Source organism: Toxotes jaculatrix, chromosome 6 (genome assembly GCF_017976425.1).
Source record: "Toxotes jaculatrix isolate fToxJac2 chromosome 6, fToxJac2.pri, whole genome shotgun sequence".
Classification (NCBI taxonomy): domain Eukaryota; kingdom Metazoa; phylum Chordata; class Actinopteri; family Toxotidae; genus Toxotes; species Toxotes jaculatrix.
In genome coordinates, this window is record NC_054399.1 from 28,669,496 (window position 1) to 28,693,593 (window position 24,098).

The 24,098-nt window shown below is 42.6% G+C and overlaps 3 protein-coding genes across 3 annotated transcripts; 2 read left to right on the forward strand and 1 right to left on the reverse strand.

Moving 5' to 3' along the window:
- Positions 1–338: 338 nt before the first annotated feature.
- Positions 339–6,951, forward strand: ptmaa (prothymosin alpha a). Its single transcript, XM_041040079.1, has 5 exons — positions 339–534; positions 3,428–3,496; positions 3,594–3,678; positions 4,848–4,927; positions 6,277–6,951. The coding sequence occupies exons 1-5, from the start codon at positions 490–492 to the stop codon at positions 6,313–6,315; spliced, it is 318 nt and encodes a 105-aa protein (XP_040896013.1). The 5' UTR covers positions 339–489; the 3' UTR covers positions 6,316–6,951.
- Positions 6,952–8,106: 1,155 nt separating this feature from the next.
- Positions 8,107–15,954, reverse strand: lrrc40 (leucine rich repeat containing 40). The gene is made up of 15 exons (XM_041040078.1): positions 15,718–15,954; positions 14,873–15,054; positions 14,255–14,328; positions 13,733–13,862; positions 13,502–13,625; positions 13,028–13,167; positions 12,379–12,551; positions 12,050–12,140; positions 11,797–11,842; positions 10,931–11,033; positions 10,629–10,736; positions 9,945–10,055; positions 9,265–9,342; positions 8,803–8,988; positions 8,107–8,588 (listed from the first exon to the last, which is right to left on the reverse strand). Exons 1-15 carry the CDS (start codon positions 15,860–15,862, stop codon positions 8,483–8,485), a joined length of 1,797 nt encoding a protein of 598 aa, XP_040896012.1. The 5' UTR covers positions 15,863–15,954; the 3' UTR covers positions 8,107–8,482.
- Positions 15,955–17,496: 1,542 nt separating this feature from the next.
- Positions 17,497–19,534, forward strand: smim24 (small integral membrane protein 24). Its single transcript, XM_041039486.1, has 3 exons — positions 17,497–17,580; positions 18,294–18,435; positions 19,459–19,534. Exons 1-3 carry the CDS (start codon positions 17,517–17,519, stop codon positions 19,532–19,534), a joined length of 282 nt encoding a protein of 93 aa, XP_040895420.1. The 5' UTR covers positions 17,497–17,516.
- Positions 19,535–24,098: the final 4,564 nt, after the last annotated feature.

The following is a 24,098-nucleotide window of genomic DNA, read 5'->3' on the forward strand; positions in this document are numbered from 1 at the left end:
TGCTGTGGTCTGCACGACTCATTAAGGGATTAAAGCTATGAAGTGGGTGCGTGCGTGCGTGCGTATGTGTGTGTGTGTGTGCGTGATAGAAATACAGGGCATGTATTTGATTTACAGTGTGCACGCGTGTGTGTGTGTTGCACACACACACACACACACACACACACACACACACACACACACACACACACACACACACACACACACAGACAGGAGAGAGGGTTGTCTATTGTTTCCCTCTGGCCAATTGCAGGCTGAATATTTTCAAAGCTAATGGACCAATCAGCGTGCAGCTCCAGACACCTTTCGCCTCCCACTGCTGTATAAAGGCAGCAGCTCCGGCTGGTGGACACGCCGCTGGCAGGACAACGTCTTTCTTCTGCGCTATTTGTTTGAAGGACTCTACGACTGTTGTTTTTTTTTCTATTCCCTACATTTTTTTTTTTGCAATATTCTGACTGGATATTCATTTCTTTTTATATCACGAACATGGCGGACAGTAAAGTGGAAAGCAGCGGAGAACTGAGCGCCAAGGTAAGGAGGAGAGAGGAAGAGATAAGGACACAATGCTTTTTCTAACTCCTGCCTCCATTTACGGGCTAACTGTATTAGTAATTTGCCTATTTTAAGCACAGTGTCGACATAAAAAGAAGACTCCCGGTTTATGAAATACTATCCCAAATCTTTGGCTCATAAATGGGGTAGAATTTGATATTAAACTCCGTAGCGTTGTGGTCCATTTAAATGTCTAGGTAAAAAGCAGCTGTGAGAATGGATGAGGAGTGAGGACAGGCTGCTTAAGGTACCGGTGAAGAAGAAAAAAAAAAAGAAAAAGAAAATAAATCAGCTTCCTCAGGCGGGTTGGAGCCTGTAGTCCCCTCCACAGGGAATCAGACATGAAGAGATTAGAACATGCCTATCTGTCATTTTTTACAAACTAGATTTACGGACTCCATAGTTGCTCCATCCAGGTCTGTTTCTCTGTGGAGAGTATAGTCCGTGTCAGCCTGTCGCCAAAACTCACTGAAAGATTTAACAGTTGAATCGGCAGAGTAAATAAAAAAAAATGAACTGTTGCATTTAATGCCACTCTTCGTTAATGCAGTCTTTATTTTGAATGGAAATAAAGACTTTCGTAATTCAACCACGCTACCGCCCACTCAAGTGGTTTGGATGCAAAACTGTGTGAGCTAATAAAGAGGAATCAGCCAGGGCTGGTTTAAAACTGCTGCTGCTTAAAAAAATAGAAATATCGAGATGACTGCTGATGTTTCAGCACTGGTATTGTGTCACATGTATTCGCACGGACATAGGTATATATATGTATATATTCACACCAAAATGTCAGTGTCATATTAAATGGATATTTCGAAGGAGTTTTTTTTTTTTTTTTTTTTTTTTGTTCGGAGTTCGGACAGAGCTGTGTGGTGAAACGACGTGGGCTACTAATACACAGCTTATTATTCCTGGATAATAACCGCACTATCCAGCTTAGTCCCTGCAGGTTGTAACTCTAATCGGTGACGCGACTGAACAATAATCTTAGTTTATTCACCCGGAGCTCGTCCTGACCGCCGGCCGAGAGCTCCGGGTGATCGCTGTGAGCGCGCACGGCTCAGTGTTTCTCCGTGTTTCTGTTGTCATTGTGGGCGACAGCGCACCGCCGAGGGTCGCTCCTCCCAGCCTCCTTCTTCTTCACATTTGTTTTCTTTGATAAGGTTTGCCCGTACTCCCATACCTGCTGGTCAGGGTGAGTGTGGGATGCCGAGGCAGTTATTGTTATTGATTTCCGCCACCACCACCACCACCCCCCCACTTCGGTTTCTGAGACGTCGTCACTTAAAAAAAAAAAAAAGAAGAAGAAAAAGAAAAGTGTGTCTCGTTTAAACAGGGTGATAGTTTACAGCAAAGTGATCGGAAGTGTTAGCCTGATTAGTTATGTGTATGTACCACAGAGCCCGCGCTCTCCTTCCGTTACTTCAAGCAGCTGGTGCGCGAGGGGCAGGGTCGTGCCTGTCTCACTGAGCTGCGCGTGCAGCGCTCGGTTCGACTGCAAGCCGCAGGGGGGCGCGAGGGAAAAAGGCTGCTCTGCAAAGAAGAGCACCGTACAGCAGGATGTCATCCAGTCGAGGATCGATCGATCGATCGAAACATAGATAGATAGATAGATAGATAGATAGATAGATAGATAGATAGATAGATAGATATTGAAAAAGAGGTGTATGCCCTGCTGTAGTTGTCTGACTGCAAGGAGTAAAGATCGGTACCTGGATGCTCAAACTGTGACAGCCTCACTGACATTTAAATTAAGTTACACAGACTGAGGCCTGCTATTCATCTAACACATGGTCGACAGATCGATTAATTGTGTGTGGATTCTTCTGTAGGTCTTATGCTACGTGTGTTGGAAGCGTGGAGACATTGGACACAGGAACAGATGCCCTGGAAACATGTCTTAATAAGTGGTATAATGCTGTAATACTAATACGTAGCGGATTATATTGAGATATGGTGTTGTGCATTGAATTGAAGGCCCGTAGCACGGTGGGTGGGTGGTGGTGGTTGTTTGAGGAACTTGGTCAGAAGAGAAACATTTGTTTGCTTTGGCACCTGATCTGATTAGCTGACAGAGAATAATCAGCCTCTGTGCTGCTGGGAGTTGTAGTCTCCGCACTGCTGTGTCTGTGGTTTCTCCACCAGGCTCCGCTCTGACTGAGCGGCAGCAGTGACACACTGTGTCAGGTTTCAGGCAGCCAGCAGGAGATGGGAGGGACTTAGAAACAACCGACCAATAGGAGCTCTGAGCTTCAAACTACCACCTGACTGTAAAAGGCAACTTGCGGCTCAGCTCCGTGAAGGTGAGGAGGATGGAGGGGAAAACACCTCCGAGAGTTTCCCTCCTTTTTTCAGCGGGAAACAGCTGTGTCTGTAACCAATCAGAAAGCCCGGCTCTGGGACTGGAGCTAATGCCAAATCAATACTTTCTCAACAGGTTCCTGTTTTTCAACTGGAACTGGACCAAAGTGCGTTTTGGAGTATTATCTGTTTGGTTTATAGCTAAAGATGTGTAAAGATCAGACTTTATAGACATCCAGTGCCTAATAATTTCCATTAGATTTTTTTGCTGATTACTGACAGGATGTCTTTCATTTCACAACAACACACTTTTCAAGTGCTACAGTCCAAATAGGTTAATGTGAATGAACATGTATAGAAACAAACATGACACAAATTCAGTTTAAGTAACCAATTAATTATCTGCATTTCACAACAACGATGATTAAAAAATGAATTTATTCTGAAAACGCAGAAAATGTCCTGCGTTGTCAGGTTTGGTCATTAGCTCATTTCTTTTGTCCTTGTGTTATTTACACTACATTCATAAAACTGGTCACGTGTGTGTGTAAAAGAATACGTTTGCTTTCAGGAGCTGAAGGAGAAGAAACAGACTGAAGAGACTGAGAACGGAGAGGATGCTGCCGCCAACGGCAAAACTGTAAGACAGCTCGTCTTCTTTCACTCTCCGCTTGGAGGACACGAACGATCCTCGTCTCTGTGCTGGTGACAAATATAACTCTGTCTCACCCTATCAGGACGAGGAGAATGGAGAGCAGGAGAACGAGGTAGAGGAGGACGACGAGGACGTGGGGGAGGAGGAAGAGGAGGAGGATGGAGAGGGTAGGTGTCTTCATACCTTGCTGAAGAAAAAGGGGATGAAGAAACGAGAGAAAGACAGTAAAGGCTGTGGTACCAACACTGATATTATTTCTAAATATTAGCGACTTTGGTTCCCAGGAAGAGTTTCAGAGTCCTATTTTTAAATGATTGCTTATTTGTATAGAATGTTCACAGACTTATTTAGGAATACTCACATACACACAGAAACACACAGATTATATCCAGTCCAAAGTGTGTGCTGTGTAATGTAAACATGTAAACACTATGCTCTAACTGTCACTGACACAGAACTACACATTCAGTGGATCAGCTAAGCCAGGTAATTTCACTGACTTCCTATTTATTCAGTAGAAGGGCTAGCCTGCCACCCAGTGGCCAGAGTGTGCAACTGCATAATGTCCTTGAGACTGTGCTGACATCAGTACACTTAATATTAGTGGGAGTTAAACCCATACTCGTGTAAGTTCATTTAAATATAATTAAATTCTGTAGCATTTTGCATTGGTCAACACAGCAACAAGTTCCCGTTGCTGCTTTTAAGACTCATGTTGTTTTTAGTGGATAATCCCTGTGAATTAAATTGGGCTAAATGAAATTAGATGTTTATGTAATACAGAAATACTTTAATCACAGCATCATTTTCTGCTCATATATGCTCCTAATATGCAGTTCATATTAACTGACATTCTGATGGTCACTACATGTAGTTTTAATGGTCATTAAGAAGGTTGTAGAGGTTCTTTAGACAGTTAAAGGAGGAGGTTAGAAGGTTTTAGTGGTCCTTTAAGGCGGCCCAAAGTCCTTCATTGGACCTTTAGGGGATTTTAGGGGTCCCCTAGGGACTTAAAAACCTATGGGAGATTTTTCAGTGGTGTGTGTGGGTATGTGTGTGTGTTTGTGTGTCCGTCCCACCATCATCAGCACATGAGCTCTGCTACTCTAAGGTTAATGAGGCATCACTTCACAGTCACGTTCAAGTATCTCAGATTGAGAAAAACACAAATAATGGATAAGAGGAGCCTGCAGGTGGGTTTAATAAAATCCCATAATAATTTAGTTGGAACCACATAATAATGTGAGGGGAGCAGTGTTATCCAGGTCATGTTAATAGGTGGCGACGTGAAGCCTGGGTTCATCCAGCGTCACTGTGATTATCTGTGTGTATTCAGGTGATGAGGAGGACGATGAAGACGACGACCTTGATGGGCCAACGGGGAAAAGAGCAGCTGAGGATGATGATGATGAAGAGGTGAGGAAGAGTTGCCACTCATAAATGCCTTCGGCTGTAGAAAGTGCAACGAGCAAAGAAGTATTATGCCTTCATGACAGTACAATGGAGGAGAATGGAAAATAGTGTCAAGGTCACAACATATTTTTTTCCTTACTGAAACACTGTGTGTGTGTGTGTGTGTGTGTGTGTGTGTGTGTGTGATGAGTCATTCAGTGTAACCAGGGCCATGAGAAATTATTCTGTTTAAGCTTAAAGCTTATTCTGTATATAAATTCCTCAAAACTTCCAGCAGTGGAACATTATTGTATGGTGGTCCATGGCATATACACTACCCTCTGCTAACAATACCATAATGCATTGCATTTAGATGCAAAAATGAGTGTGATGTGACAAAATGACAATGATTCAGAAGAGGCTGAAATCTCAGCTCACTGCTCGCTGCAGTGTGAACCACTCAGTGTCTGTTAGACAGCCAGGAATGAATGAGCGAATGAGGGAGAGACTGAATGCCATTCTTACTGCTGTGAGCACCACAGACTGTATTCCATTCAGCTCCACTGTACTGAAGTGGAGGCAGAATTCTCAGGGACAAACTTTGGCAGTTAAGACTAAAGCTGTGGTTAGATCCTCTACCACCAGGGGGAGAGGAAGAAACACTGAAGCTTTTTTTTTTTTTTTTCAGATGACCTTTGAATCACTAAACTCATTGTGTTGTTCTGAGAGCACCTTCTGTTGTTGCATTCCTAATGTGGGATGGGTATAAAAAAATGTTGCAGTACATTGATCACAGGTCCATGGGTGTAAAGCAGGAAACCCTCCCTCTTAGCACCTTACGGGCAGTGTTAAAGCCAAGCGAGTACTCAGACTTTACGAGGCTCTTCAACCCACGTGCAGACTGTACTCAGGTTTCCATTCAATACAACATTTTCAGTGTGGACAGTGAGATGTGATCTGATGGCACTTAGAAAGAAGAAGACAGGATCAAACATACAACTCACAGACATGGAAGCCTTCGTTTAAAAAAAAAAAAGATGGAGGCTCAGATGATCGCTAAGATCTCTGAAAGTTCAGTGGTACATCTGCAACAACAAGTTCACCATGCCATATTTAAGCATTCATTATTAATAATAAATAATAGATTTATGATTCTATATTTCTGTTTATCATTATACCTAAATGTTCATTTAGCATTTGCATTATAAGAAAAGACTACAAACAAAAAGTGGTTTAGCTTTTTGAGTTTTCCTTATGTCAGTGAGTGTGGAGCTGTGATGAGCAGCATCCAGCTCCACCTGAACGCTCTGTGGTTGTGGTTACTGCTGTTATATTTGAGATGACACTTCTCCCCTTGTTCCTGTGATTTCCAGGATGAAGTTGAACCCAAGAAACAGAAGACAGATAAGTAGAGCTCAGCAGCTCCCGCTCTGTCTGGAGGACGACACCATCGAGAGACAGCCAGTTTTCCAGCAAACCTTCAACACCTCAGTCCTCCCTTCTTAACAAGAATACTTTTAAAAACAGAATTAGTTTGTATTTTTATTTACATTTTATATTTTTGTAAATATTGTAAGGAGGTTGGCCATTTTGCAACAATGATCTTTCTGGGTATCAAGTGGTGCTTCGAGGACTTTTAGATCCAGACTCATCATCAGCCGTCCACATTCTGTATGAGCCAACCAGAGGCATCCATCCCTTTACCATCACCAAAAAAACAAACAAACAAACAAACAAAACAAACAAAAACAAATTAAAAAAAAAAACACACACACACCCTGGCTTTTATTACATTAGGGTTCTTACAAGGTGTGTGTTGACTTGTAGTGGCATGGGAGAGTTAGAGGGACTCAGCACTTCTCAGAGTGCTGATTGTGTTTTACTGGTAGTTTGTATGAGATTCCAAGGCTGTAGTTTCTGCTGTCCATCTGTCACTATCCGTCTGTCTGTCTGTCTCCGTCTGTTTGTCTGTCTGTCATGGCCAGATGATGTTAATGTTCTTATGTCTGTGCTATTTTGTTGAACAATAAACGAGTCATTTGATTTTGTTGGTTTGTAACCGTGTTAGTTTATAAGTGTCAGAGTTTTATACACCTGCAGCGAAGAGGCAGAGGAGAATCAGTCATCAGTGATCAGAGCTGAGACTCCACAGTTTAACAGTACAGATCAGATCACGGCTGACTTCTCGGTTTGGACAGTCAGGAAATCATAGTTAAAGCTCCTCAGTAATATAGAAGTGATGGATCAAAGCTGGTATCCAGATTTGTTTTTTTTGTTGTTGTTATTATTTTGTTTGTAGATGGTTAATATGTCACGTGGTTGAGGATTGTAAAACACAAACTGGCATATTAACCGTTGGGAGATGCTCTCCATACTTTTTTGAAAAATATTCAGCTTGTCAGGTTGCACCTGTCCTGGTCGACAGTTTCAATAAAGTTTGTTCCAAACAGTCAGTGAACTGGAGGCCCTGTATTTCACGCCATCTCTCTATCATCTCACGCAGCACTGCCCGACACAGGTATAGGAGTGAGTGATGAGGGTGAGGAGCAGGCGGTGGAGGACTCTGTGGGCTGTCAGCTGTAAGACCCTCATCAGACCTTCACATGGAGGAGAGCTGGGGCACGATCCAGATTACAGAGCCCACAAGTCTCTTCATCTTCCTCTGGACTTCTACATGGTTTGTGTTACTACAGATGTCTCACAGTAAAGGTGCTGAACTGTTCATGTGGCCACAGTTATGGCTAAAGTTTAATCCAAATATGGATTAAATCATTTCTAACAGTTTCGATGCTCATTGCTCTGTCAGTGCTCTCAGCAGCCTGCTTTATTTCCCATTTCAGTCCATCATTCTTCTGTAGCTGCTCATCCTGTGCAGGGTGGTGAGGAACTTTCGAAGCACGAGCAAATTTCATTATCTGTCACATCTTCTGGATGATAAATTTCACAAAGATGAAGTCACTTGGATATGAAGGAAAATATTTACAATCAGTCAAAATGTGTGTGTGTGTGTGTGTGTGTGTTGTAAATTCCCTGGTCCAGGTCCAAGGAGGGCAAACAGCAGTCTCTGTGAACTGTAAACAAACTATAGAGGAGCTGAGTTTTTCCCACTGCCGTCTCATACGTACTCAGGACAGTCGACATAGTTATGAATAGGTCATTAAAGAGAGACCAAAAACTTCACCAAGCAGGAGGCAGACTGGGACTATGAAGGATTTGTTTTATTATTTGCATAAACTGAGCTTTGACAGTAAACATGAAGTGAACTGGAAACATTCGGCTGACTGTTAATGAGCTGACACAGCTCATGTTGTTTTATAGCTGCTTCCAGCTGATGTTTTGTTTTACTGGGCCTGTGGTCTGCGGCCGTGTGGAGTACGTCTCACAGAGCCTGAACTGGGCCGTGAACTATCCCTGCTTATAAAATTCCCACCACTCTTTAGAATTCTCAGCAACAGCTTTATTAAGAGAAGTGCCTTTGCCACTGGATTGAAGTGCAGACTTGTGTAAAATCAAGAACAATCAGGTTTTTGGCAGAAGAACCGATCACGGTGGTGGAGCTGTCTCAGCTGAGGTCAGGGGTCATGTAGGGATGCGGCCGCGGAGGTATTTCAACACTGCGTCCGTTCCTTTGGCCACGATGGCTGCTCTGGGTGTGCGGAAAGGATTCCCCTCCAGACTGAGACACCTGAGGGACAACACAGGCTTCACCTCATCGAGGGTTTGGGATTTTCACACAGATCTCACAATGACTGAACAATCCACTGCACTTAAACCTCAGCACTTTGAGGAAAAAGTTGGAAATAAGCACTAAGGGTCAGTTACATGTCATGATCATAATAGGACTCCTAGAAAGCAGTGGACACAGGACAGTGTGTGTGTGTGCTCCCTGTGCTTCCTACCTGAGGCTAGAGCACAGGCCCAGTTCAGGGGGGATGTTGAGCAGATCATTATTTGACAGGTCCAGCGTTGACAGGTGAACCAACTTCATCAGACGACTAGGATCCACCCCACCCACTTGGTTGTTACCAAGCAACACCGTCTCCAAGGATTCAATCTGATAGAGGACTTCAGGGAAGGACTTAAACCTGCGACCAGGACAAAGATCATGACAAACAGCAGGAGACTGATGGATCCACCATGGGACAGTCTACTGTCCTCGCTCCTCTGACCATCACTGAGAATGCTACAGTCACTTCAATGTGTCTCAGAGGAACAAGGACAGAGGAGGTTCCCTGAGGAGCTTAAGAGTGAGGAACCACAGGAGAGTCATGCATGAGAGGAAGAGACACAAGTGAGGCAAACTCTTACAGTGTTCTTTTTACCTTAGCATGGTTAAACATGGTGCTGAAACAGTGACTCACCTGTTGTAATTGAGGATGATGGAGCGTAGCTTAGTTAAGTTCTTCATTTCAGATGGTAAATCACTCAGCTGGTTATTCCTGAAAGAATAAAAACATTTAAACATACACTCACTGAGCACTTTATTAGGAACACTTCACTAACACGGGGTAGTTTCCTCCCTTTGCTCTCATTGGTTCCACCAGATGTTGGAAACCTTCCTCTGAGCTTCTGCTCCATGTTGACATGATCACATCATTCAAGCTGCCAATCTCCTGTTCAACAACACATCCCAAAGATATTCTACTGAAGCTCCTGACCTGTATCTGCAGGATTTTATGTATTACACTGCTGCCACATGGTTGGCTGATTAGATATTTGCATTAACATGTCAGACATGTCCAGACATTGTGATTCCATTTGCATACATATTCAGGGTGTGGACAGCAGACATGAGTAAAACCCAAAAATGTAGAGAGACTGATGGTTTGACAATCACAGTAGTATCTGTGGTACATGAACTGTTGGACCATACGAGCCATCTGAAGACTTCACCTTGGACTCTGGGAAACTGGGACGGACATTTTTTTTTTCTGACATCTAACTGAAAATGTGATTCATAGAGAAAATAATGGGCAGATTATTTAAGAATCAAATAAGTGTGTGTGCTCATCTGTGTGTGTGTGTGTGTGTGTGTGTGTACCTGAGGTCTATGTGTGTCAGCTGCAGTAATTTGCAGATGTCAGGGGAACAGCAGGTCAGTCTGTTGAAACCCAGATTTATGTCTGACAGTGAAGAGTGGAGCTCCAACAGTCTGCACACACACACACACACACGCACACACACACACACACACGGTTAGTCTTGGGCATCATATCTGTTCAAACAGCTTCCTTTTGTGATACATCAGGCTCGTTCAGGATGAACTGCGTCGCGTCCGGACGAAGAGGACGAGAGCAGGCGGCAGCAGCAGCAGGGGGTCACAGTGAGAAGAAGCCTCAGCTGAGACGGACAGTTTCCAACAGCCTTCACAGTCTGTACAGGAAGTAACACACTCACATCCCCATCAGATCTGATCCTGATTTAATAAAATGTTATCAGAGCAATCTATCAGCTTGTTCTCAGTAATTGGTGTGTTGATGACACTCTTCTGTCTGACAGGGAATATTAAACTCATTTGTAACGGCGTTCATGGTTTAACCTCCACGTTACTGTATTACTGTTCATGAAAATTGAGATAAAATCCTCATGTAAGGAAGACATCATATCAGGACCTGTCCCTCTCAAACTAACATCATTCAGTGGTATTAAATTAGCAATATTCAACCCCACCCATGCTGAGTGTAGGTGTGTGTGTGTGTGATTGTGTGTATTGTCGTGTGTGTACCTGGGAGGTATGGAGGTCAGCTGGTTCTTGCTGAAGTCAGCAGTGGTAACACCTTGATCTGCCACAGCATCGAACAGCTCATCTGGAATAACAGCCGCCTGCTTCTCACTGAACCCAAACACACACCAAGTTACACTCTGGTTACACACTAACTAGAATACAACTAACAACAATTCGTCTCGTAAACCAGCAACATTTCGACAGAAACACCGAGTCAAACGTGAAGGTGGTGATGAAATCAGTGTATATCATTATCCATGTATGCTGTAGCTGTATGTGTGACACAAACGTCTATCACTAACCTGTACGACAATAACTTGAGACTTTTAATGTTATGCACATTGACGCTGGCCTGGCTGGGTAACGTCATAGCTGTATGTCCTTCATCTGCTCTCTCAGGCTCCTCTGCAAACACAAACACACATTTTTAGCTTTGCTGAACTAGAACAGACACATCAGGTTCAGCAGAGTGAGAAAAGTTGGCAGATGTAATAGATTCAGGATGGAACTGGTCTAACCAGGAGCTTCAGTAAAGCTTGGACACTGAGTGAAGTCAGCGCAGTCTGTAGAGTTTAGGCCTGTAAAGGTTTAAATCTTAAGCTCTCTGTCACTTGGAAACTAAACTTGGCAACTTTAGGGGCTCACTGCTGTTCATTTGGTACATTAGGCTCACAATATCATTACAATCTCTGTAACTGAATGTTTTCTGTCTGCGCTGTTCATTCAGGCTCCAGGCTCTTTTTCTCTGATGTAATGTTCCAGCGGATGCTTTCAGAGATCTGGATACAGTCATCTCAGATGGCATTTCACTGAAAGCTGCTCACTGGCTGCATGCAGCTAAAAAGCCTTCTGCCTCTTTGGGTCATAGAGCATGAACACTGCAATCCTTCTCTGTTTGAACATGGCTGCTACATGAACGGCACAAAAATACTGACACTGCTTTCAGGGCTTCTTAACTCTTATTTGATACAACGGCTCATTTCGAGGTGTTTATGACATTGGGAATATCGATGACTTGAGTTTTCCTCACAGCTATCATCTGTGAAGCCTTATGCCCTTTCAGTCTTCCTGGTACACCACACCCCCTCCTTGTACCTGTCAGCCCAACTGTTTTGGGTTCAGTGGTCAACACAGTTTCCAGTCAGCACAAAGATCAAACTTTAATTACCTTTAATTCTTCCTCTTAGATATTTCAGAAGCTCATTGGTTCCTTTCTACGATGAGGACAACAGAGGAGGAGTGTAAGCAGTTAGGAAATGAATGATGAATACGAATGTTTCTGACTTTCGTTTACAGTTATAATTTCTGGGTCCCATCCATTACAATGCAGTGTAGAATGTAGGACTGCACTGATGTGTTTTATATATAAATATATATATATCCAGGCTGTTTTACTGTGTGTGTGTGTGTGTGTCACCCACAGTGAGGAGGTCTCTCCTGATCCCCCGCAGAGGGTTTCCCTCCAACAGTAACACCTTCAGATTTGGCAGCAGGCTGAGAGACGCTGGAAGACTGACAGAGACAAACCCTCATTAAAGTCTCAGCTGCTAGCGTTTACTCTGGAGGACTCAACAGTGCTGAGTTAGATGTTAGCTTAAGCCAGCACAGTGTGCATGCATTGCTCTGAAATAATTCAGGATTATATCACTTAACATCAGAAACAGAGTATTTGAAATGGATTTAATGATAAAATATAGGCAGCAGTGAACTGCTAATAGGTGGTCATGGTGCCGTGATGCCGGTGACCTACGTGGCAATGTCGTTGTTGGTGAGGTCGAGGCGTGTGAGCGTGCTCAGTAAGGTGATCTGTTCAGGGAGAGAATTGATCTTGTTGTCTCGTAGTTCTAGAAGAGAGATGGCTGCCAGGCAGGCCAGCTGCTCTGTCTCCAACTGCTCAATCTGGTTGTTCCCAACATACAACTCCTACACACATACACACAATTATAGTTATTAAAGCCATGATATCTGAATAACATTTAAGACAATCTAGATGAAAGCTTTGACATTCTCTGACATAAAATAAGGATGGAAATGATCAATGTTCAATACTCAATCATGACAAGCCTGTAAAACACAATTAAACAATTAAATAAACAGTAGAGAATGATTTGAATCTTATTTTCAAGTTAACTTTGTTTATTAGACACTAACTGTAGTGCTGACCATTCTGAGGTCTGCTCCTGAGCTGTTTCTGCAGGATTTTATGTATTGTCCTGATTGGATAATGGGATGAATAGGCAGGTGTGCAGGTACAGGTGTACCTAATAAAGTGCTCAGTGAGTGTAAACGACTCCAAGAGCAGATAAAAAGCAGAAAGCTCAGTAAATCTGCCCACAAATGTAATGCTATCAGCATTATTCACACCACACATGGTGATACTCTCATGTTGCTATGGTTACCTTGAGCGCAGGGGCAGGGAGCTTTGGTAAGAGGCGGAGCTTGTTGTGCCTGAGGTAGAGCTGCTCCAGAGCGAGCATCTCTGATAGGCTGGCAGGAATGTCAGTCAGCTGGTTTCTGCTGCAGTCCAACAGCTTCACATCTGTCAAACCAAGTCAGACATCGGTCACACAGGTACTCAGCAACAGGTGAAGGGTCTTTGATTGGCAGGTGGCAGGTATGATGGCCTGATAATCAAACAGCAGCTGCTAATGGAGATAGTGAAAAAAAATTTTACAATATAGTACTATTAACATTTGCATTACGCTAACAGGAAGTTGTGTTACATATGTTATAAGACTGTATTGTTGATGAGGCTCGCACAGATTCAAGTCAGCATGAGTGGCATGTACTGTTCCAAGATTTAGGTTATACCAAGAGTGAAAAGCAGCCATGTAAAGAAGCAGAAAAGCTGACAGGCAGTCAGCTGGTCTTACGTTTGAGCTGGGCCAGGCTGTCAGGCAGACAGCTGAGCTTGTTCTGACTCAGGTTCAGCTTCTGCAGGGAGGTGAGGCAGCCCAGGCTGGACGGCAAGCACGTCAGATGGTTGTTGGACAAGTCCTTCAACCGATCCCAACAAACAGGACACGTCCATCAGCCAATCACACCACATAGTAGAAAGAGTCTGGTGGGAGTCTAATACATCACATACAGTTTGTGTTAGTTACCAGCTCCGTCAGGTTCTTCAGCTGCCCCAGTTCCTCTGGCAGGCTCTCTAGCAGGTTCTGCTGGATTGTGAGGCTATGGAGGTTCTTCAGAGAACACAGCTCCGCTGGCAGTGAAGTCAGTTGGTTGTGACTGGACACACAGGGGAACAAATACATCACATCAGATTTCAGTTTATCTTAAAATCATAAATATATTTTCCATTCACTTTTCCCTCTGTAGTCAGTCTTACTCAGGGTTTAGTGTTTACTAGGGTTGTTAATCTAAATTAGTTAAGTCAGAGTGGTGGTGCCACAACAAGTATCCAGGGTGCCGCAAGATTTAAGGTAAGATCTAAGATCTAATATTATTGGTCAAGTCACCAGAACACCTTGATGAAGCAGTATAACTTTGGACTTCTTGTACATATATTACATTTTGAAATCTGAACTGTATTCTGCACATCATCATTAGATCATGATCTCATATTCAACTCAAAAGCCTAGTCATACAAACTCTTAGGTCTGCAGTGTACATGTCTGTACCTAAGTCGTAGTTGCTGGAGTTCCTGCAGTTCTCCCAAAGCACTGGGTAAACTGCTCAGCTGGTTGTCATGGAGCTGCCAGAGCAAATGAACATTTCAGATCAGCTACAATTCAAACGTCTGATAATTAACACTGATGTCTCATAGTAACACTACTTTGATCAATATGTACAAGAAACAAAAGGCAGCGACAAACAGATGATATGTATGTACTCGGTGAGTTAGTGACTCAGTGGGTAGTAGGCTGTGGAATTAGAAGGTTAATGCGTTAGGATGGGGACCACATTACAAGTGAACTGGGTCATTTTATAGCATTTAAAATGACTTTCACTGGTGGTCCCTGCAAACAGATAATAACATTTGGTTTGCAACCATCATAGCAGCTATAACAAATGCCTAGTGTTGTTTTAGCGCCTTTAAAATCTAAAGATAAAACACATTCAGCCTATTGAATTTCTACTATGAAGTCAAAGTAGTTTGGTACCAAACAAATCTGAAATCCTGAGAGTGAATGTGCCTTTTTCCATTGGCATAATTATAACACATGTAGGATCAGTGTACTGCTTGGTGGATGAGTTACTGAGTCAGGCTTCTCACTGACTGAGGTGGTGTTTCTTACATCCAGTGTAGTGAGTCCAGGCAGCAGTCTAATGTCATCAGACAGCTGTGTAAGCTGATTGGATGAGAGCAGTAGTTTGGTGAGGTCAGTCTGCTCCCACCAGCGATCCGATGCGCCGAAGGACACGTTTTGCTGGGCCTCCTCTGGTGTGTCAATATTTAGACGATACACGTTCTGAGGGACTGAGATGAGTGTTAATATATATAATCTATCGATCTACCAATCTATCAATCAAGTGGCATACAAGGCCATTTTAGAGGCACCCATGGGTGCAAAGGCAGGATGACACTGCCTCCATTCATCATTCTGGACCAATGATTGGCATTGACTTGCAGTCAAGAAGAAACCCATGCAGCAGTAATCAGCTGATTTAAATGTCATGCATTTACCCCCTGTCATCCTTCAGTGAACAGGAGGGAAACTATTATACACAACAGGTAATGAGGCAACTCCTGACTCAGTCTTTGAGCGTCATATGTTAACAGATTATAGTATAAACCCCACATTTATTTAATCTACCACATACACAGGCCTGTCAGATCATGTGGTCTAAGATCCCGTATGATTTATGGGTGGCTGAAAGAAAGCTGTTCCCTGGAGAACAGCTGATTTTACATACAAGAACGCACGTAGAGCACACTTCGTTACATTCATAGTTTCAGAAAACTTTCAATCTTTTTTTGACAAAACAAGAGGACTGCTCCTAAACTCCGCTGCAGGTTTACTCCTCTGTGTAAACACAGGCCTTCAGTACTCTAAGCGTTAATGTCCACATTTCTATGCACCACTCTGACCAGTGTCGGTGGAGCTGTGGCTATTCAAGCTAGCTGAAGAGTGGAACTTACCCTCTGTCAGCCCTCGGCCGGACAGGTTGAGCTGGCCACTCTTCCTGGCCGCCTTCAGCAGACCGTACGGAACCGTAGGTTCCGTTTTTTGCGTCCTGAAGCCCGCAAGAGAGTCCACCTTATCTGCCCGTCTGAACCCAGACATTGTCAGCGTGTTAAGGGAAAGTAGTCTATGTAGCACCAAGCTGCGTGTGTATGTTTATCTCTGGGCTCCACACCCAAACCGGCTGTGTTCCGCCCGCCAGCAGCCACAGAAATAACCCTTCCGTCCAGAACCCTTCAGAATAAAAGCTCCATCTCTACAACATTCACTAACAAAAAGATTTGGAACAAGACCTCTCAAATTATAAAATTATTTATAAAATATTCCTCTCGGACTTGGCTTGCAGGTTTTACATATTCCACATAAATTGTAACCGTTAAAAAAAAAAAAAAAACACCACGATCCAATGTTTAACTATGTTCTGGCTGAATGTGTGTTATTGCAACGCCTACAAAAGTTTTTTTTTAATGCACCTAGTTTGGCTCATACACAGACAGAAAGTAACTAACTAACCAGAGGGTCATGTAATAAAAAAAAAATCAGTAATATCCTGTTTGTGTTACACAAAACAACTAGGCCCCAGGCATAGAGCCCAATCACAGGTGAGCTGATATTCAGTATTGCTGAATAATAACACTCCCTCATGTGATGTTGCTTAAATGGCTACATGATATATACTGTGTTCTAACACCTACATAGTTTCTTTGAAAGTTCTGATAGTCATCCATAAGATTATTCATTTCAATGTACATTTTAAAAAGGACTCAGAATGTAAGCAACCAAATGAACTTATTGGACATATAGGTACAAATGCAAGCAAAACCCCAATGCACTCACCATTTGAGTGTGTACTGTGCTTCAGCATAGAACCAATCAAACCAATACTGCAAATGAAATGAAATAAAATGACCAGTAATTACCACAAAATAAACCAGGGGCCTTTTGCTTGTCCACTCTGAACATTTGGTAATCCAGCCTTGTTCAGTATAATACACTTTAACTTTATGCACTGTCTTATCTGCTGTTTTTTGTAAATCATTTATAAGTAACTGTAAACGAATGAGTTGTTACATATTAGTTCAATGCTGCTCAGCAGCTCATTCAGAGTTACTGACGGGCAGTTTGTTAAGAAAGTGGTAAATGCGTGGATTCACAGATATGCAGGAATTAATCAGTATTCTCCTGTACCTTTTTATTAACTGCTCTATTGTGTTTGTGATGAATAGTTTTCTACAGTTTATGTAGTTAGTGGACTAGTACCAGACTCAGTACTGACGCTGATGTTAACCTTTAAATTTGGACAAGTGAAGAGACTCAGGGAGAGCAACTTCTTATTGCAGTTTACATTGACTTACATGATGTATATTCGTTACTCAAGCTGCAGGCGTTCTTTGGTACATGCCAACCTATTAGAACTGAAATGTGGTGTGATAAAGTGCTGTGTGTGGTGGTGTGATTTAACACCGCCTTGTCTGGGTTGGATGATTGTGTTAAAAAAAAATTCAAGTCTTTTCAGAGCTTGTGAACTCTTGCGTTCTTCTTCCTGTTTTTCCAGGAAAGTGGCTGAAAACTTCTGATGAGTACACAGAAGATAACACACACACCTAGATTGCTGTGACAAACCTCCCTCTGCACTTTGACCCCAATTAGACTCAGGTGTGTGCACGTGTGTTTACGTATCTCAGCAGTCCAGATGAGCTGAAGGTCCAGTCCTGGTTTGTACTGTGTCGAGTCAACTTGGTCTGTCAGATTCAGGATGGATCGGTCTTTTCTTGTGCTGTGTGTGCTGCTTTCTGCCATCAGCTGTTCAGCTGACAAAGGTAAAACATCTCTTTTCTTTCCTTTTATTCCCAACCTGATATAATGTGTGCTAACAATGTTTTATTGTTACAGTGTGTTTGTCTTTAATGTTCACCTGCCGTGGTGTATTACTGCCACTGCTTCTACAGACTTATGTCATTCTGAGTCATAACAGTACAACATTGTCTCGTAAAATTGCAACTTCGTCCTAATTTGACAACTATTCCTCTAAAATGTTTTGCCTTCATACGTTGTGTTTTTCTCAGTATTGTAACATTAAGCTCTCTCCTCAACATTGGCGCTAACACTGAATGTAGATCAGTTTTAAATTCAGACATCACAGTGTCTTCAACATGGCTCAAAAAAACAAACAAAAGAAATGTACTCATCAAACAGCGGGATAAAAACACTCACACACACACACACACACACACTGAAACCAAGAGAACAATTATGGCAGTGCACTTATCATTTACTGTCAGATTAATAGCTTTAATCTGACACTTTATTATACCACAAGCAAATAGGGTAGAGGGTAATAACTGATAATATGTGTGGCTCAAACTGATGTGTGATATTGAAGGTGAAGGAGAGGTTTAAGCCTCAAGGCTGTGTGAATGATCAAAGAATGTATTATCAGTTACTGCTGTTGTTACAACACTGCTGTTCATCCATCATTCAGAACAATATTTATGTAGCATGTTTTAAAAGGTGTGTGTGTGTGTTCATTCAGGTGTGCAGACTGGAATGAGAGCAGCAGCAGGATCTAAGTCAGTGACTCTTCAGCCCTGGCTGGTGGGTCTGACAGCTGTAGTTGGCTTCCTCTTCATCGTGTTCACCATCCTGATTATTCACAGGCTGCTCAAGAGGAACAGGTCAGCTACACACACACACACACACACACACACACACACACACACACACACACACACACACACAAATTAGTTCCATTTCAGTAGCGTTAACAGCATATCTGCAGCTATCAAACCTGGCTCCTGTCCAAAGCATGAAACAACTGTGAGAATTCCAGTTTGAAGTGGAAACCCTGATCTCAGAGCTGTGGGATCATGGTCTCTCTGGCTATACCTTGGTGTCTATCAGTCTCCCTCTGTCATTTAAAGTACCCGGGGAAAGCTACTGATACCACTACCAAGGAAAACAAAAGCAACATTCTCTTCCTGTTTTGATGGCAGGTGTTCTTCCTTTGTGTAGTAAACAAAGGTGATTTCCTTCCCAGTGTTGTATCTTGGTACAGGTGATGCCACAGATCAGGTGGTGTATTCTTCAGAGATTCAGAGGGACACCAAAGTTAGACTCCTGACATTTCTGATGGCCTGGTTTTACAAAGTCTACTTGCCTATATGAGTGTTTTGTCCTGCCAGTTACACCTAAATGCATTTTCACACTGTATATTTCAATCCTCCACAAGCAAAGGACTCGAAAACAGCTGAGTCAACTCAGATTTATATAAACAGAAATCTTCATGGTAGAATTATATGGGTGGTGATTACACTGACAGGAAATACTGTGTATTGCATTAGACTATACTACAAACAGCACCACATACAAACGAGAGGCAGAGATAATGTTGACTACATTATAGCTTTTCTCTCTTTAATTAATTACTACACCTTGGCTCACAGAGGTCACTCATTATGATTGGCCGATGGATGGAGCCTATCCTTTCTTGTGTAGTAAGCTGTTAGGGTATAATTCTGTCTCAGGTGTCCACATTTACAGAGTAATGGACTCTGCTTCACACTGCCGCACCGTTCTCCACCACATCCATCACCGTCTTGCATCAGGACACATTTTCCTGCATTATGGCTCACTCCAACTCCCTGATAACTGCGGGTAAAACATCTAACCTGTCTGCTTCTTGCTGTGTTGCGTTGCAGGGAGGACAAAGGCGACTGGGTTTATGATAAGACTTTGGAGATGGAAGGAGGTGATACCAAACAAACCAGTCTGTGAAAGAAAGCTGAGGAGCACCACTCTGTCATGAAGTCCACTCACCCGCTCACCTCTGACAGGTCTGTCAGCACTCTCTTCAAGAATATGGCTGCATTACTTTCACTGTAGGATTTTGTTTTGAAAAGGCTGTCAGACATGTTCTGTGAGGCCATTAACAGTGTTGTTTTAAATATGAAGTGTTGATTGGCTCATCTTTTTACTCCTGATTTTTGTTTTTCTTTCACGGATAGAAAGACAACACAAATGATTATCTGCCCTTCATTTTAAAATGCAGATGTACAAATTTTAAAAATGCTTTTGCTTTTGTTGTTTCAACTGTTTTGCAACCATCTCGATTCTTAACCTTCAACAATAAACCACACTCACTTCAGGCCATTGCTTAAACCTCAGCCTTCTGGGTGGATAATAACAGTAAGATATTGACTCCTGCAGTGTTTCAGACCCACCAGTGTCTCCATGTATATGATATATCGTGTTCTAATGCCAACCATTGTCCAAACCCACAGAAGTTCATTTTAAATTCCACTGGAGATCCCAAAGTTTCTAAAGATCCCCAGTGTGTCAGACTGAATTCTGGGAAATGTATCAGAAATGATCCATATGTGAAATACATGTCCTCTTCCATGTGAACATTTCACTCAGTGTAAGAATAAAAACTGTTGCTCCTGCTTCCATATTGTTCTTCACATTAATGAGCTGCTCTGGTTCCCTGTCACTACCAGTATGACCATAGACTGTATAAAACATGGACGTAGCCCCCGTGACGTCACCCATTGGTTTCGGGAAGTCGGTTTTGTGACCAAACCATGGACATTTGAGCTGCGCCATCTTGGATTTTTAGTGGGAGTGTACTTTCCATATTTGGCGGAGAGGCGGTTACTCTACGGGTCAGCCGGGTTCAGCCGGCCGAGAACCCGTCCACTTAGCTCGGAGCAACCGAGTTAGCCTAAGACTAATCAGCTAATCAGCTAGGTTAACAAGCTAAGTATCAGCTACACGCAGCTACATCCACCACACAACAGTCCCCGAGTCCGACCCGACTAGCTTGACCCCGTGCGACCGCGACACGCAGCGAGCGTTCGTACCTGAAGGTAAGTTCTTTACAAACTGTAACGCCACAGCACTTGAAATAATAATAATAAAATAATAATCTTTTATTGAGGTCATACTACATAAGAAATAAAGCAAAAAAAAAAATTACCGGCTTTCACCGCTGCCTCCATCCACTATCCACTTAGTTACAGCAGCACACAAACAGCAGCCACTTACTGACGGAGCTGCTCTATCCATGCAATGTCGGACTTTTTAAACAGAAAAATGATACGAAATAAAATTGTAGCCTAGTATTCCCGCAATAAACGGACTCTGAGAGCACGGAACACATCGCAATAGCGTTCCTAACATTAGCTGCTCTGGTCCTCTAGCGACCACAAATCGGCAATTAAGTCATAAGCCAGCGGCAAAATATGCTAATACATGCTAATTAGTGGAAACATCCAGGTAAAATAATTTACTTACCGAAAAAACCGCTAAGTACCGGTCGGTTCGTACAGTCTACACTACAACCAGCCATATTGTCACTAAAATCTATCTGAACATTGGCAAACAAACAAACTGGAGGTAGCCGCCTAGCCCAGCCGATGCTTTAGCAAGGAGCTAACTGCCAGTGCCCGTCTATGGAGCTGTCACTCAACGTCTAATTTATGTAAGAAGTTTAAGCCTAAATAACACCAAACTATCAATGGAGACCAAAAACAAAAAGTGTACCAGGCTGTACATATGTTTTTTTAGGCTGTAAAGTTGGCTATTTTAACACGGGGGTCAATGGAGAATTGCTCCCTTCTGGAGCCAGCCCCCAGCGGCAGCCGAGGAACTGCAGCTTTTTGAACGCGGAAGTGATCCTCACTGCTGAAACCTACAACTCCCCCCTTGGTCCAAAGTGTGAGATAATGAGTATCTACTGCTGTACTTGGCAGTGAAGTATGAGCATTTAGCTCTTTTGCTGCTGCTGCAGCTGGATCACCAACTGCACAAAGAAGACAATTGCCCTAATGCCTAAGACCTTCAGGGGCCTAAAAAGCCTTTAGTGAGGTTGAGTTGAAGTGTAATTTTCTTTTAGAATGTTGACATATGTATACTCTACAAAACCACAATATCAACTGACATGAGAAGAGCTCTGAGGAGGCTCCTGCTGAGGTCCTGTCTTGGAGAGATAGCCGGTGTGAAAATCAAGTCTCAGCTGAAACTATGATTCACACCCCAAGTAACAGAACTGGGCTGTGAAATGATTTTAGTGTAGTAGACACAGTTTGTATTGCAGGTCACGTGACACCTAGTGGCCCCAAAAATGCAAACACAATCATTACAAAAGACATAGCTGTAAAACAACGTACATTTTTGACAAACACTCTGAAGTGACCATTACCTTCACTGAAGATGGTTCACCAGTGATGATCTGGTGCCTGTGGCCTGTGAACGCATTGATTTACCATGTACTGGTGTGAGTCCACCACTAGAGGATGCTCTCCAGTTTACTGGCTGCATTGTTATTTGTGGTCTCTGCTCCCTCCTGTAGCCGCCTCTCTGCACGTTCAGAGGAACATTGGTTATAAGTGAATAAATAATAACTGACAAAGAAAATAAAAAAGAGCAAGTGAAAGTTTACATCAATCAGATAAATCTTTTCAATAACAAATAAATGTTTTCAGCCGACCCATCACTTCGATGGTCCATTCAACACGTGTTTCCCTGTCAGCTGTCCCTGTTATCATGCTACTAAGATCATAACACTGTAGTTAAAGTAATCCTGAAAGAAGACTGACAGACGGAATTTGGGGGCATTTACAGAGTTGGCCAGATTACAAGACAGTGTTCATGATGTCTTATATTTGAGAACCAAACAATAATGTTTACAACATCAGATATGCCTTTTTGAATGGAAAGAGTGGATAATGCACCTCTGAGATGGTTTGCCAACTGCCAGTAAACTCAAACAAGAGAGAGTACCAGTATAACTATGGTATTTGCAGCTTGTGATTTGGCAGTTAAGGGGAAAAGTTAAGGGAAACTATACTTACAGTGCTGAGTGACTTATCCTCTGGTTTTGTTTTTTTCATCTTTCACTGATGTGAACGCGTGTTACATTTCAGGTAAAAAAGCTTAATGCTGTCCACTTTCAAATTTATGAAGCCTTTATTCCATTTGTGAAAATGCAAGAAAGGGAGGCTTCAGCTTTTTTTTTTCCAGACCTAGACCACAGTGGACGAGGTCCAGATCAAAAACTAAACTAAAACTAAACTCTTGATGTCTAAACCACAGAGAAAATCTGAGAAAAACTTAGCATGTATCATCTTTACACTGTCACGATCTGAAGTTATTAAAAGAGTTTTGATACTCAAAAAAATTTAAAAGTTATAAAAGCATCTCCCTCATGTTTAATAGTTATTAAAAGAAATGTGATGAAGAAAAAAGTGGTGTTGTATCTTGGCGACAGTCAGTCTGATGAACACAAAACGTGGACATGTGGTTTGCCATGACCCTTATGAAACTCATAATCATACATAGCTGAGCTTGGCTCTCCACTTCAGTGTAAGAACTGTCAGGAATGTGTCAATAACATTCTTCACAAAAAATGGACACCCAGATAGATCTGGGCACTAAACGCTGTGGTTACACACAGGAGCAAACTTTACCCAGGATCAGTAAGTGATAAGTAAATAGTTCTGGATTCAAGTGTTTTGGACTATTTCAAACCCGGAGACTTGATTTTGCCTGACAAGGGCTTCCTGATCCAGTGAAGCACATGCTACGAAACTGATTTCACAGAATAGGATTAATGTTCAGAGAGTAAATGCCTGTTTGAAATTCATCCTATCTCATCTGCAGCACGGCAGATAAACTGGTTCAGGTATGCTGTGGACTGGTGAACCTCTAAAGTCCTCTTACAACTGAAGTGGCTGCAGAAAAAGGCTCCATCCAGCCAGAAACACCAGGCTCTCTTCCTCCTACGGCCTCACTGTGAAGGTCAGTACTCTTGTCTCTCTCCTCTGTTCTCTCCCTCCATTTGTCTTTAGAGGTGAAAGCTGAAGTCGGGTATGTCTATGAAAACACTTCAAACAAGTTATTTTTGATAGCATCACCCACATGTGTGGCTCAGACTGAACTGAACTGGACTGGACCCAGTTAAATAGAAGGGGAGACATTGGGACATACTAAGTATGTTTATACTGTATGCTGTTCAATGTGCTGCAGTATTGTGAAGCTGGCTGACTTTTAACCATGGTCACCATGTTTGCTCACTATTCGGCACGGCTAACCTGCTCCACAGCAGACAAAGACAATGAAGGCCAAAATGATCCACAACCTGGGTCACATGTTTACATTAACCCATGGACAGGCACAGAAGAGGCAGTTTCCTGAGGTGGCTTTAAACTCAAGCTACAACAGAAATATCCAGCAGGGGGAGCTACATACCACAAATAAATGTTAAATGACATGTAAAAACATTTAATTAGAAAAAAAAGAGTTGCCCACTTCAGGTAGGTAGACCACTTCCATCATGAAC